The following is a 14594-nucleotide window of genomic DNA, read 5'->3' as shown; positions in this document are numbered from 1 at the left end:
CCTACCTATTTGGACATAACAGTTTATTAATGATTCCTATGCAAAGAGCAACTTGCCTGCTGGTAGCTGCACATGTAATTAACTGGCTTCAGGGAAAGCTAACTGCTTTCATCAGATCTGGTATCCACAGGGTCCAGAGCTACCTGACATAGATGCCAGGCTTTTGAGATAGGGTCTAGCTTGCAGCATGGAATTTTCCTGTGGGGGTAGAAAGAAGCACACAAAGCAGTATTGCAAGCCTAGTAGTCGCTCAACAAATAGAAAATGGTTATAGTAATGCTGCTAAAAACAAAACCCCATACATTTATATCCTGGGTGTATATCCTAGAACCAGTATCTTAATCACGCCAATGAAAATCAGTGTATTAGCCCCCAGTATCCCTTATTTACTTTGTCATCTTAAGTGACTCCCATGTGGGTGAAAAGAGAAGGTGAAAGTAGTTCCATTCTCAAAGTTCAAGGCAGTTAACCATTTCTGGGAGTTGGGCCATCATATTACCCAACAATAAAATTTACTATCTAAAAAGGATAAGGAAGGGTGCAATGACCTGGTTGAGCATGATGGGGATCATTTATATATTATGTTTAAAAAAACACTAACAATAAGAACAACAACCTGAGCTTGGTTGAAATGAACTTCAATTTTTGGATAATATTCACTATTGGAAGCCCCCAAGAAAGATTGATTGGGTGGTCACAGGAGGATACGATGGATGTGTAGTACTTAATATAACAATGAAGTACAGATGTGTTATGAAACTGTGTAGGAAGAATAGAATTTTAAAAAGAACTTGGCATTGGAATTTCATACCCCAGGAATCTTTTCGTTATCATGGCTTTGTGGGTTTTGGTAAAGGAAATGAGGATGTTTGTAGAACATCAAATGAGACATAGGAATTCTCTTCCCACTTTCTCTGGATAATACAAATTCCTCTGTTAATTCTGTCAAGATCTTGGACAGTATAAGGGTCTCCACAAGGTCAAACCTAGGGGATCCCAAATTCTCCATTTCCTCTGGCAAGACTTCATTCCCAAGAGAGATGAAAGAAAATACTTATATATTCAAATAGTTCATAGGGATCATAAACACTTCCTGTCACAAATATAAATTTCTATCTTAGAGAAATATGGGTAAAGAGAAACAAAGTTTACTTCTATCTAGAGATATGTAGTACTGCAGAAGAAAATGGTAATAAACATCCATTATATAATCCATGTTGTTCAACATTAGCTTCTTCCCAAGAACTCAGTTTTCCTTATATACTGAACTCTCAAACTAATATGCAAGTATCTAAGCCACAGAGTAATCACTTTTTGAACTAGCACCTCCCTTAACCTGCAATTAACTTTTGTTCTAGTAGCCTCAGAACAAGATTCTTCTAATTCTAAGTATAGTAGTTTGGGAATGAGGAAGACCCTTTCTGCATGTAACACAACAAGTCGGAAAGGTCACTGCTGGCTTGATTGAAGGTGTATGTTTTAATGATAAATGGATTGATACTGCCTACCATTTTTTTTGTACTGTAACTTTAATCAATAAGAGAAAAAGGTGAAATGTTATTGATCTATTTAACACCTCTTAACAACACTATACAAATTACAAAAACACAAGGGGAAGGAAGAAAAGAATTTAAGAGAAAGGATAGATGAAAAAAAGTTAGTACTTTGATAGAGTATTTCCCTGGACTTCATCCCTGCTATGTATGTATGTATGTATGAATATGAGAGAGAATGTACAGCACAACTTATTGATGCCATAAATGACTATGAGCAAAGTCTCTACATTTCCCAAGAAAAATGATATTGGTCCAATGTTTCTTTCTGTAAATACTTTAGTCACTTGAAATCTATCTGCATTAAATTGGACAGGAAGTGATGGCATGCTATCAAAGTTTACATGTAGCAAGTACATTTATGTTTACAATTAGTTTGGTTGGAGAAAGGGAGTTGGAAGGGTAAATAAGCTTTTCAGAAAGCAAAGAAAGGCATGAAGAATACAAGCTCTCCTAGTTTTCATATTTTGGTAGGGGCAAGTTCAGAATGTTACAAGTTGTCTACCTCTGGATGAGAGATACAGGAGTCTTAAGATTTTCAGGGTGTCTACGGGTATTAAGGAGCCATAGCTGGGGCTCCCTATCAGCAAACTTGCCTGCCCTCTTAACTTTCAGCTTCTACTTCAAAATAATTTGACCAAGGAAGCAGCTATAAGTAATACTCCCATGGAGTACTTTTTGGAGGCTTTCTTGCCTTTACCTCATATTTTAAAGGTGATGTCTTTTTGGATTCCTAGATCTTTCCCTTTGATGGTGGCATACGCTCTCTAATTCAAAACCTTCTTATAGAATTTATTTTTGTCTTGTCCCGCCACCATGGCCTAGGAATACCACTTGGTAAATGCAAGTGCCTAATAAAAGTTTTTTGAACTGAACAATGTTTTCTTACCTAATTTTCTTACCTAATGCCTAGCCTTAACAAACACCAACATATATTTTCATTCACCTGAAGCCTATACTTGATTCTAATGACCCAAGTCGCTATAGAATATTACTCTCTGAGGTTGTTGTGATAAAAATCTCTGGTAGGTTCTTGGTTAAAAAAGGCCTAATGATTTGGAAGGAAAGAAGGAAAAAAAAAAAAAAAGAGTACAATATACTAGCCAATGGTTCTAAAAGTAAAAAACCACCTCTCCGTGAAGGACCTTGAAAAATTTGGGTGCCTTATTATATTCAAATTTAGTTCAACAAACATTTATAAAGAATCTTCTGTGCACAGAATACAGAATGTTTGGTGAGGTCAGACATGATTCCTGCTTTTCATTAAGCTTATGGTCTAGTAGTAGAGCATGACGCATATAAAAACACACACAAAATTAATATGTTGGGATTGAATCCGAGGTGCAAAAGCAAAGCACCATGTGAGTCTAAAGTCATTATAGAGTTGGAGAGGAGGCATTTAGAAGTCTTCTTGAGTAAGATGGCATCTGAGTTAGTGCCAGGTGTGGTGGCCCAGACTTGCTATTTTTGCTACCAAAAAGGCTGGGGCTGAAGGACTGCTTTGGAGTTCCAGAAGTGCAATCAAGTAAGTCGGGTATTTGCCCTAAATCTGGTGCTAATATGTTAAGTCCTCCTCTCCCCCAAGATAATGGTGAGAAACAAGGCTGTTTAAGGAGGGGAGAACAAGTGCAGGTCAGAAACAGAACAGGCCAATCCTCCTGTGTTGATTAGTCCTGGGATCAGGCTATTGAGTAGCTGATGCACTTTCTATTTTGAGTAAGACAAAGAATATTTAGGGACTCAATAGGCAAGTAAAACAGAAAGAGAAGCAGAAAAGAGGCATTCATTATGAGTAGAATAGTTCAACTTCAATTCAGTCTTCTGAATACCCAGGTGAACTACTATTTCATAACTAATTCTGCCAAGAGAAGCTAAAGTCACTGTGCTGGTCAGGAATAAGGAAGAATGTAAAAGACAGGCTTTTTTTTTTTTTTTTTAAACGTATGTAGACAAAGGGAATTAATTACCTCATTGGTATCCAGCCCAAGAAGGGAATAAGGATATTCTTATTCTTAGGTCTCAAGGAAAAAAGGACATAGTTCTGTTGGCTTCAGCTAGCCCACTGGAAGCAATTCCTACCAGAAAATACTGGAAACATTCCCTGAACTATGTTTGGGATGTTGATAAAGGGAAAGCTGCTTAAGCACAGAACTTCTTCCAAATCATAAAAGCATACAGTTATGTATTCAGCTGCTGGTAATTTGCCATCTAGCTTTGCTTTTCCCTTGTTGGAAGAATACTTAGGCCCTATGTGGGAATCCCACTGCCTCTGTTTCCAATAAACTGGAACCTGTTCAATTCACTCTTGCAAGGGAGGAGTGTCAATCAATCAATAAACATTTATTCAGGGCCTACTAAGTGCAATGAGGTAGGCAGTGTTCAGTGCTGAGGATAAAAGAAAAGCAAAAAAGATAGTTCCTGTTCTCAAGATACTAACATTCTAGTGAGGGAGACAACATGTAAACACGTACAAACAAGCATAAACTAGAAGTAATCACAGACTGTGAAAATGACTGTAAGAACCTCATCCAGAATTTTAATTCTGAAATCATTTTGACACTGCCCTTGTTTTCTGCATCTCTATCAAAGTACCTGAAGGGCCAGGGTATTTAGCAAAATACAAGTTACAAATCTGCTGATCCATCCATAGTGGAAATGCTGATTAGTAGGAGGAAGCTGCTAAGTGCACCCTGGGCATTTGGAAATGGCTAAGTCTGCAGCCATGTAAGCTGATGAAAGATTAAGACCTAATAGGAGTATAGCATGATCTAAGATAGCAAGAATGAGAAAACAAAACAAAACAGAACAGAATCACCACTACTGAAAACTTCCCACATCCCCTTACTAAGAAAAAATATTATGGGATAAGGTATAACTAACTCCTGGGCTCTTAATAAGAAAGAATACAATTTTGAAATGGCTTCATTCTAAAAGATAGGAGGGAAGCAGGCCAAAAATCTATATTCAGTCAGCAGTAATGGATTATTTGTTGCATTTCCTCATGTAAAGTTATTATATTGCTATAAAAATTCAAAGTTGTAATTTTAGAATTAAATAATAAAATAACAGTTAATAGTCTAGCATTCTATAAATGCATCAGAGACTTATGAGGAGCTACTGCTAATGTAGATATCAGATAGGGTTACTTATATATTCTTATTTGATTGTTAAATATTTCTCAATTACACATTTTAATCTAGTTTGGGTTATACTTGGAAGTGTTGTGGGTTGTTTGGTACCTCTGCCCCAGAAACTTCCTTTACAATCAATCTTTAGTAATGAAACCATCTTCGCATCAGGAATATTATACTGGAATAATAGAGCTTTCGTATACCAGAAATTTAGAACATTTGTAACAAATCATTAGTCATTTTATTTTATCAGACCTCATTTAAGTTCAGCTGACCAGAAACGGTCATTAATGGAAAGAAATAGAAGAAGTTCACTAATATAGCCTGACCAATTCTGCAACAGACAGGTTCTTTCTCCTCCTTAGGTTCTTGGTGACTGATAGAATGGGAGAGAAAGCAGATGGTAGCATTAAGGTCAGTCTGCCATCCAGAATAGACTCATGTCTGTGTTGTCAGTGCAGATCTCACTCACCAAAATAGAGATGTTAGTTTTAATTAGATAGACCAGAGCTCATATAAATTCACACATTTTCCTATTTTTTAATCAGTATTTTCAAATAATCCATCTGATGTTTAACAAGATTTGGGTTAAAAAATAATTATGTCACACAACATTGGGAAAAAATGCTGATGTACAGAGAAGGGTCTCATTAAGAGGGGCTAGCTGATAGAGTGAGGCAGTAAGAATTGGAAAAGCAGAGTAACTATATAAAAGTCATAAAAACTAGAAATATGTGAGAATGCAATATCAAACAAATGCTAGTTAAACAGTAGTTATATTAGTTAACAGATAAATCTTCATCAGGAATGCAAACTATCAAAACCACTATGGATAGCCTTCAGGATGGCATTGACCCTGACCTCTTCAAGAATAGGATTTTTTTGATGTCACACTCAAGGAATAGTTAATTAGTCATTTTAGCTCTGGGGATAAAAATGGTGATTTAGGAGAAGTTCATTGTGAAGATAACCATGGCGTGGCTCCAAAATGATATCAATATGATAGGAAACATTCTTCAAATTTTTCTTTTCTTCTGTAGAAGAAATAAAATTCCAACCAAAAAATGAAGTTACTAACATATTAGTTCTAGATAATATTGAGAATTAAGTTCCTTTTCCTTTGGAAAAGCTTAATACAACTAAAGAAGAATCAAAAATATAGGTGATCAAAGAGGAAAGATAAAACAGAGTCAATTGCTAGAGTATATAAATGAAAATAAATGACATCCAACTCTGCTAACTTTACGCCAGTCCATTCTGTGAGGGTCTCAAGAAGTCTCTTCTTAGCTGCTTATTGTTAGGAGAAGCTTCTTTTCATTTGTTCTGAGACATACATGCATCACAAAAAGACAGGTTATGGATCTCTAATATTTGCCTTCCTCTGAAGATGTTGCACAATGAATATCTACTTGAGATAAGATGTTGCTGTCAAATATCATGAGTAGCACAGGTTTTTCTTCCTTGTCTGAAAAATGTGAATAATTTTCATGGTTTGTTTTGTGATGAAAATATGGTGGATGATCTAGTAATTGGATTTTCTGATGAAAATATCATTAAAGGAATCTTCTCCTCATGCCTTAATTTAAATAGAATTCAGTTTAAGCTCTCCAGGCCATTCTAGTGCAAACCAGAGGAGGTATTGGTTTAAAATGTCCCAGTGTTTTAATATTTTGTATATAGCATACAGACTAATCTTCAGAGGTAAAGATACGAAAGTAAGAAAACTTAAGTGCAGTTGGCATAGTTGGAATGGTTAAATCTGTCATAAACACTGTATTTGTTTAGGAAAAAATTAAGGAGTTACTGATTTGGTAGAAAAACATTAAGGAGAAGAAGCATGGCAAGTTTTAAACAGGTTCCATACGTAAGAATAGGATGTTTCTGCTGAAAAAGGTTTCTTTTCTCATGGAAGAGGCACCCAAAAGGACAAACTATATAGGCTATGACCAACTACGTCATCTTTCCAGGCCCCAAAGTGGCACATTAACCCCTGAAAGCAGTGGGGCTTGTCAATCCAATGCCAATTTGATTACATGACATAATTACAGGTTAACAGGAGTATGGCCAAACCAATGAAAAATTAGTCTCGGCAGCTATTTCAAAAAAATAGATGCAATTTTATGCTCCATTGCCTATGAAAACCAGAGAGGAGAATAGACAACTGAGCTCCGGCTGTAGTTTTCAAGAGTGGAACCCCATTGGAGCTAGGACACTTGAGATTGTTTGGAGGTGATCATAAATCTAAGATCTGATGATTACTTGGAGATAGCAAAAACTAACAGGAGGCGGCACAATATAGCTTAAAAGGAAAACATCACGTCTTTTCCTTTTACTCAATCTCTTTGAAAGCTAGTATTATTTTCATTGTAATAGCATTTGGTTTTGACTAATCAGCTAAATCTGAAACTTCTTTTGGTTGGAAATTAAAATGTAACTTGAAACTCTGAGTAACTGCTATTTTAATATTTTAATATCACAAGATGAATGGGCTATAGAAGAGATTTGGTAAATGATTTTAACCTAACCATGCTCTCCTCTTACTTTCCTCTATCCCTACTCCAACCCTCAAAAGTAAAGAGTTAAAAAAAGAATCCCAACTCACTTAATCTTAACAGGTAAAGTAAGGATAGAGTATCCAAATCATGTTTGTAATGAAGAAGCTACAGTAACAGATAATACTGTCAATTAGTTCTACAGGTTTGCTCTGATTTAAAATCAGTTCCTATTGCCCCAGTCCAGTTCCTTTTCTTGTCTAGAAAAAGAGGACTCCAAGAAGAGATTAAAAGTTGTTTAAAAGAGAAACTATCTTTGTGGATAAAGCATCCCTTGTCATGAAGTGCAAGTACCATAAGAATGGAGGAAGGACCATCATCTGGGAGAAAAGACTTAGTGTGAACATACCTATTATCTTCCAATATTTGAAGCATTCAAATGAAAGGGTAACTAGGTTTATACTGATTACCTCCAGTGGGCAGAGAAGATCAATGACTAAATATTATAAGAAATAAAGACCTCAATTTGTTATAATGGAAGAACTTCCTAAGATTTGGGGCATAGAAAGCCCTTGAAGATAATAAATGGTCATAGAAGGGTAGTAATTGAGGGTGTTCAAGTGGAAACTGGACTACTTATTTAGGAGTTTATATTCTTCAGATAGTAAGGGAATGGACCACATGAAATATAAAGTCTCTTCCAATTCTAAAATTTTAATTAATTTATATGACTTCTTTATACACATCTACCCAAAGGAAAATGACTTTAAAACTGCAAACAAATTACTGGAATATGGGGGCCAAAGGTGGTTTATAATATATAACTGGGGAGAATATTGATGCAATAGGAATATTTTTGGTTATATGACTGCGGGCACTCTTCCAATTATTTTTAGAATAAGGGAGATGAGCTTACCCAAATTTGTGATTGCTCTTTGACAAGGTGGCCCTTGAAATTTAATGAGAAAGGAAATATAATTCTATTAAATAACAAAAGAAAATCACTGGGTAGGGCTGAATGATTTTCCAGAAAGATCTCTAGTTATCTAGATGAGTGTTACTCAGTTATACCAAGATCAAAGACTTTACTCTTTCCATAAAACCTTCTTTTAAGAAGCATAATATATTTTAGACCTTAATCATAGGGTAAGCTATATTTAACCTTGTGGATTCTCCTGCAGTCTTCATGGTCTGGATCTGTTGGTGAAACTTTGCTCCCAATGCTCTGTTCCTTGACCGCACAGAGGCCCTCCTAACATCCTTGAAGCTGCAAGTTTCTTTTGGTGAGGGGAGAGCAGAAGCAGATAGACAAAGGGAGGAGAGAAAGATTCAGATTCATTTATAATTGTTCAGACTACCATAACATATTTAAAATGATGATCGGTCTACTATGAAGAGTTCAACCTCCCTTTTTTCTTTCTTCTCTCATTCTTTTATCTAACCTAAACCCATATCAGCTCCCACTGTGGGTTTCTGCATTCCCTGAGAGCATAAAGTTCATTTTCTTCAGTAGTTTATAATGCTTATATATATTTTTTTGTTTTCAAGAAGCAGGAAGTGGAGGTGGTAGAGGTGAAAGGGTATGCAGAACGATGCATTGGCAGCTGTAGCATGCAGTCCCAGCTCCCCAGGGTGACTTTTCTTTCAATGCTAGCAGGAAGAAGGGAAATAGGTCAGAGCAGCAGCACTGATCGTGTGGTATGGCTAGACAGCATGAACCCACTGTTATCGATGAAGTAGCAGAGAATGATTTCTGAGGACCCTGAGATGCTTAGAATTTGGGAGAAAGGACTGGATGGCCTTTGATTTCAATAAGGAAGGTTCTGTATATTATTTATAGACAGAGACCTCACTAGCCTGTAAATGGAAAAACCATGGTCTTGTTCCCGTATGATGGTTCCTTAACTACTATCTTTGCAGTTAAGGCTTTTTTTAAAGACTAAACACTATGTTGCATACAAGGTAAATGATCAACAAATAGTTGCTAGCAAGAAGATGCCCCCAAATCTCACAAACTATTGCCATACTGTTCACTAGAATGGCTCCAAGAGGAAGGGAAGGGTCATTAAACTAAAGGAACAATGAAGTAAAGACAAATCACTTACCTGAGGCCATGTAGTCTGTGAAGGGAGAAAACCTAGTTTTGTTTTTTGTTTTTTTTAATTTCTAGTTCAGTTTACAATATATGTACTATAGGACCTTGGGTATTTATTACTAGGGACATACTACTAACTGACATAAATCTCCACCTGGGAATTAAAATCAGATTTTTGGAGACCTTTGGATAGATACTAAGTGGAGGTAGTAACTCTGTGCCTGAGACAAGAAGAGGATAAGACCAATGTCACATGTCACACTGTGTCACACCATAGCAATAATCATATCAGTGATTCTCCAAGGGAGTAACTAGTTATGTGTCATTGACAAGGGATTTGAAGAAGTCAATAAGCTAATTCCTAGTCCAAATGCTCTGGGATGAGCTTAAAGAGAATTCTATTCCTGTATTCCATTCAGGAAGTTTAAGTGGTATTTGGCATATCAGGGCTTCCATTCAACAAACTATTAATTCTTGGAATTGAAGTTACAAATAGACTTATCTTGGTTAAGATACCTTTAGTGTACACCTAAAATATTACTTTTCTTGACTTAGTACCACTGGTCTTCAAGATATCTGAAAGTAGGAGATAAAACCTTGTTCTAGAATGGCAATTTCAGGCTACCAATAAAGAAGGAAAAAAAAAGGTTACCAAGATGAGGTTTCTGAAAGGAAACATTTAAAAAAAGAGAAATGAACAAAATCAGAGTCTTTAAAACTCCAAAATGTAAAAGTAGAAAGCAGAGTTGAGCAATGACTTGAAATATCAGAAACTCAGTGTTAACTTGTGCCATGTAAAAAATATTTCAGGGGAATGAAGATGACAGTTCTCAATATAACGATGACTGCAAGGAACCTGAACCCAAACTCTGACAAAGTAGAAAAAGGACTGTGTGTGACACTGAATATTCCAAGAGGATTTGTAATAGAAAAATTCCAGATTGACTAGATATACTAGAATGACAGAGAAGAGTGCCTATTAAGGAACAGATTGCCAGATATTTCAATTTGGGTAGTCTTAAGTGGTAATCTATAGAATAGAGCAGGGGTCCTCAAACTTTTTAAATAGGGGGCCAGTTCACTGTCCCTCAGACTATTGGAGGGCCAGACTACAGTAAAAACAAAAACTTTGTTTTGTGGGTTTTTAAATAAAGAAACTTCATAGCCCTGGGTGAGGGAGATAAACGTCCTCAGCTGCCGCATCTGGCCTGCGGGCCGAAGTTTGAGGACCCCTGGAATAGATTAACTGTCCATTTTTATTCCCAGCCAAATTGCCAGGTTACAGTATTCTTTTCTTGAGGATTCCCATTCCACAGACAATATATATTACATAATTCCAGCTTTATCTTGAAAGCAGATATAGTAAATAGAAAGCTGGCCTCAGAGCTAGGAAGATGGGTTCAAGGATTGCCTCTGACACATACTGCCTATGTGACTATAGACAAGTCACTAACTTCTCAGTCTTTCAGAAAACTCTTTAAGACTCTAAGCTATAGAACAGGTATCAAGCTTCCTCATCAGGGAGTCCTCTACACCAGTGAAATCAGGCCCAGTCTATAACTCTTACCACTATTTCTTCTAAAGAAATTTTGTCCACCTTATCTTTGCCCCAGAGATACTTGGGGTCACAATTCAGTGTCCTGAAAATGCTCTAGGAGAGTTCATAAGTAGTGACCAGAAAAAAAAAAAGTGAAGGAGGCAGGCCCATCTTGGTAAGGAGAGATAAAGGGCTTAGTTGAGTCAAAGGTAATAGAATCTTTTCACATCTAATTATCAGCCGATCCAATAAGAGTATGGTGTTTATGAACAATGGTAGCAACACTGAAAGATTTTGGAGAGGCAACAAAGCCAGGAGGATGCTGCTTTGCCTCATCACTGGAGATCTGAAGGTAAGCATAATTCCAGGGTAAGGAGACAAATACAGAGAGCATCAAAGCATCAATTAATTCAAGAGTCTAGAGACTGGGGAAAGAAGTGTCTACAGAATTCACCCCATGGCAAATATCAGCCTTTCCCTTGCTTCTGGGGCAGAAGAGTCAAGGTGATAAATTATTCAGGACATTTAAACGAAGGCTAGGTCATCTTCTTTCCCTTGTCCTGGAATTTCTTTCAGTCACTCTAGTCACAATTTGAAATTACAAAAAAGTATGACACCACACTACTACTCAGAAAAAAAATTTTTTGGGGGGGGAAAGAATAATACAAGTTTTTCTTTATTATAACAGTCTCTTATATGTGAATTCCATCAATTTGTTCCCAAAGATCTAGAGCCCTGTCTCCTCCCCTTTAAGCTTTTTAGGCTCGAGAATAGTTAAAATTGATCCAAGGCTCTCCCACTAACATGTCCATCTAGGCTCAGAAAGATTGAGTTTTGCCTATTGGGAAGTGCAGGGGTGAAGTTGGGTTGGGGTGGGTGAGTGAAGCAGATAAAAATCAATGTTTGAGTTTTTTCAAACTCATTGTCAGTCAGCAGCCACAGTGAGTTTGATGAGGAGTATTATCATCAGTTTAAGGAACAGACAGGTTTATCAAGACAGCTGTTGCAAACACAAAGGAAAAGGGTTCCAGTTAGTTCCTTTTAAATGGAATATTCTCCAAAAAAATGGCACAATATCCTTACAGCCCACTCCTGATCTTGTGTGGTATTTAGTCACACTGGTAGATCCCAATCACAGTAAGAGATAGAAGGAAAAAAGGGAAAAAGCCTCTGGTACTACTTTGTAGCACCTGCAACCTTAAGTTCTTTACTTTTGTCCATCATACATGGAAAATTGTGTGGAATTCTTCTCTAGCCAGCCCATAACCCAACTGCCCTCTGCAGATATATGAGCAGCTCATTTCTACTACATATCCCAACTGTACAGTTCTGTCATAGGCTGGCTAAAGAGCTCAAGTAGCCATGGGGAAAATCTGCAGTCTTTCTTCCTACTAATGAATCTGTGCTCTTTCAGAATAAAAATGACTTCCTAACAGATTGGAGTTCTTTGAACACTTCTCTAGGAGAGGGACATACTCAATGAATACAAATCCATCTTAGAGTTCCTAATGATGATATAGGAAGGCATATGGATCTTGAGTGGCAGCATGACGATTTCATTTTACAAGGTAAAATTAATCCTAATATATAAATTTCTGAAGGCATTAAAGAACTCGTATATACTTTGACTGCGTGGATAATTAGGAAAATTAAAACAAGAAGCAAATAAGTGATTCCCTAACAGTTTGCAGTTAACAGTTAAAATGGAAACCCATGGCTACTGACAGACAAATAATAAAAGGAATATTTCACAGTAGCTCCAACATCCAAAATGCACTGACTTTTCCAAGAAGCAGCACTGGGTATATTCTAAGAGACTACAATCCATACAATTACAACAATACCTAAGATTCCAGGTTCAGTGCTTTAGTTTCCCTAAACCTGTGGTTTAGATAAACACATGCCTCCAAAGCCAGTCTTATTGGACTCATACTTTGTAGGTTCATTTCAAAATGGAGGTCAAGTGGAGAGTTTTAGCAGTTAGAATTGCTATTTGCATTATTTAAAGCCCTACAGTAGTTTCTCTCTTCTATTTTACTGACAAGAGTCTTTTCACATGCAAAAGCAATAATAAAATAACATTTTTTAAAAAAACAATTTCATTCTGAGTTGGAGTTCAACTACAGAATTTCCTGAAAGGGATATCTAGGATTACACTTTAAGCTAACAACCAGAGGAAGCACTGGAGTATTGCATGAAGGGTTGATGATTCCTTAATCAAGCTGACTAAAAGGAAAATGAAAGAGAAGGTGGTTCTAAACACCCTGTTCACCATTCCCCAACCCTTCCTACCCACTACATTGCTATCAAGGCCAGTGGCTAACAATATAATCCTAAAAAGGTGAAGGATCAGCTGTCTAGGATTTAAGAAGAAGTAAAGGGGGTGCCCACAGCAGTTGAGAATTTAACTCCTGCCTAAGAGCAATCGCCTAACAGGCAGAAACAAAAATACCATTAAATTAAGTCAGAAAACCCGCTACAGAAAATGCAATTACTCAAAGATACAAATAAATGTTCAAAGAAAATTGGACCCTGACAGGGTTAGTCAAGCTTCTAAATTCAGCTAGAGGCAGGTGAGCTCAGCTAATAGGCCAAGAAAGAGTGCTGCTGAGCTCTTGGTTTATAGCATTAAGATCTTGGCTGTGCCTTCAGGGGACTTAGAACTCTCAGCTTTGTGACTTCTCAACTTGACAATGGCCAGAACAGAGTTCAGAAAGACCTCAAAGCAAGCAGACTAGAGGATATTTCCGTGGAAACGGACCTGATTTCCAAACAGAGAATGGCAAATCTGGGCAGTGAATGTCATGGGCCTCCAGAATTGGACTCACTTGTGGACAACATGGCAGAAGAACATTTCTTATGAGCTGGCTTCTTGGCCAGAAGTCACCTACCTCTCGCTGCAGCACCAACTCCTTGGTAAAGAGTGTTGCTTCCTCACTGAAGGGCTCTCTCTCCTGTACCAATCCAGGGAGGTTCCGGGCTCCACGAGGACATTCGATGCCTGAGGCAGGAAAACCACAGTGAGAAGAGGCCAAGCTTTCCAACAGCATCTTAAGGAATGGTGCCCAGTATATAGTCTTTACAATGACAAATAGTTTTGTATGAACCACAGCTAGGCTCCATTTAGGACTACAGAATTACTATTCAATAGGAGGAGTTATAAGTAATATGGTTTCCATCCCAAATCAGTTTCTCCTTCTTTAATTTTCTTTTATGATGATATCATTTGCAAGAGCTCTCAAAAGTGTCTCTATTTTCTCCCTCCCCTAGGTTCTATTCAATTATCCAGTCACTCACAAAGTGTTACCAACTGATTCTTCAGTTTTAAAAATTTATATTAAGCATGAGCTTTCTTTTTAATTCCCAAGATAACATCCTAGTTCTATTATCTTATAGCTAGATTAACTCAATAGCTCACATGCCTTTTACAATTTCTTCTCTACTTTGTTGCCAGACTAATCTTCTTCAAGCACTGCTTTCATCATGTCACTTCCCTGCTTAGAAACCATCATTGGCTAAAGTCTATTCTTTGGCCCAGCAATCAATAGTTTTAAGTACAATTTACCTTTTTCAACCTTGACTTCTACTACTCTTTTATGCTCTAACCAAATGAACTAACAGATTTTAGAATGTATTTTGCATATTCCTGTCACCCTGACTTTGTTCACAATATGCCATAATCAGAAGTGCCCTATTTTTTCTCTTGATTTATCCAAACCCTATTAACCCTATTATTCATCCTTCAGAGGATCTTAAATTCTAGTTCTCCATGGGGTTACATAAAGT

At 37.0% G+C, this 14594-nt stretch overlaps 1 protein-coding gene across 1 annotated transcript in view; it reads right to left on the bottom strand.

The window, feature by feature from the left end:
• SND1 (staphylococcal nuclease and tudor domain containing 1) overlaps nucleotides 1-14594 on the bottom strand; it is a 468465-nt gene that overhangs the window by 100989 nt on the left and 352882 nt on the right. The window contains exon 16 of the mRNA XM_031939005.1: nucleotides 13700-13809. Coding sequence (XP_031794865.1) covers nucleotides 13700-13809 — 110 coding nt within the window. The remainder of the gene's footprint in view (nucleotides 1-13699; nucleotides 13810-14594) is intronic.

This window comes from Sarcophilus harrisii, chromosome 5 (genome assembly GCF_902635505.1).
Source record: "Sarcophilus harrisii chromosome 5, mSarHar1.11, whole genome shotgun sequence".
NCBI lineage: Eukaryota > Metazoa > Chordata > Mammalia > Dasyuromorphia > Dasyuridae > Sarcophilus > Sarcophilus harrisii.
This window is presented reverse-complemented; position numbering and strand designations above follow the sequence as displayed.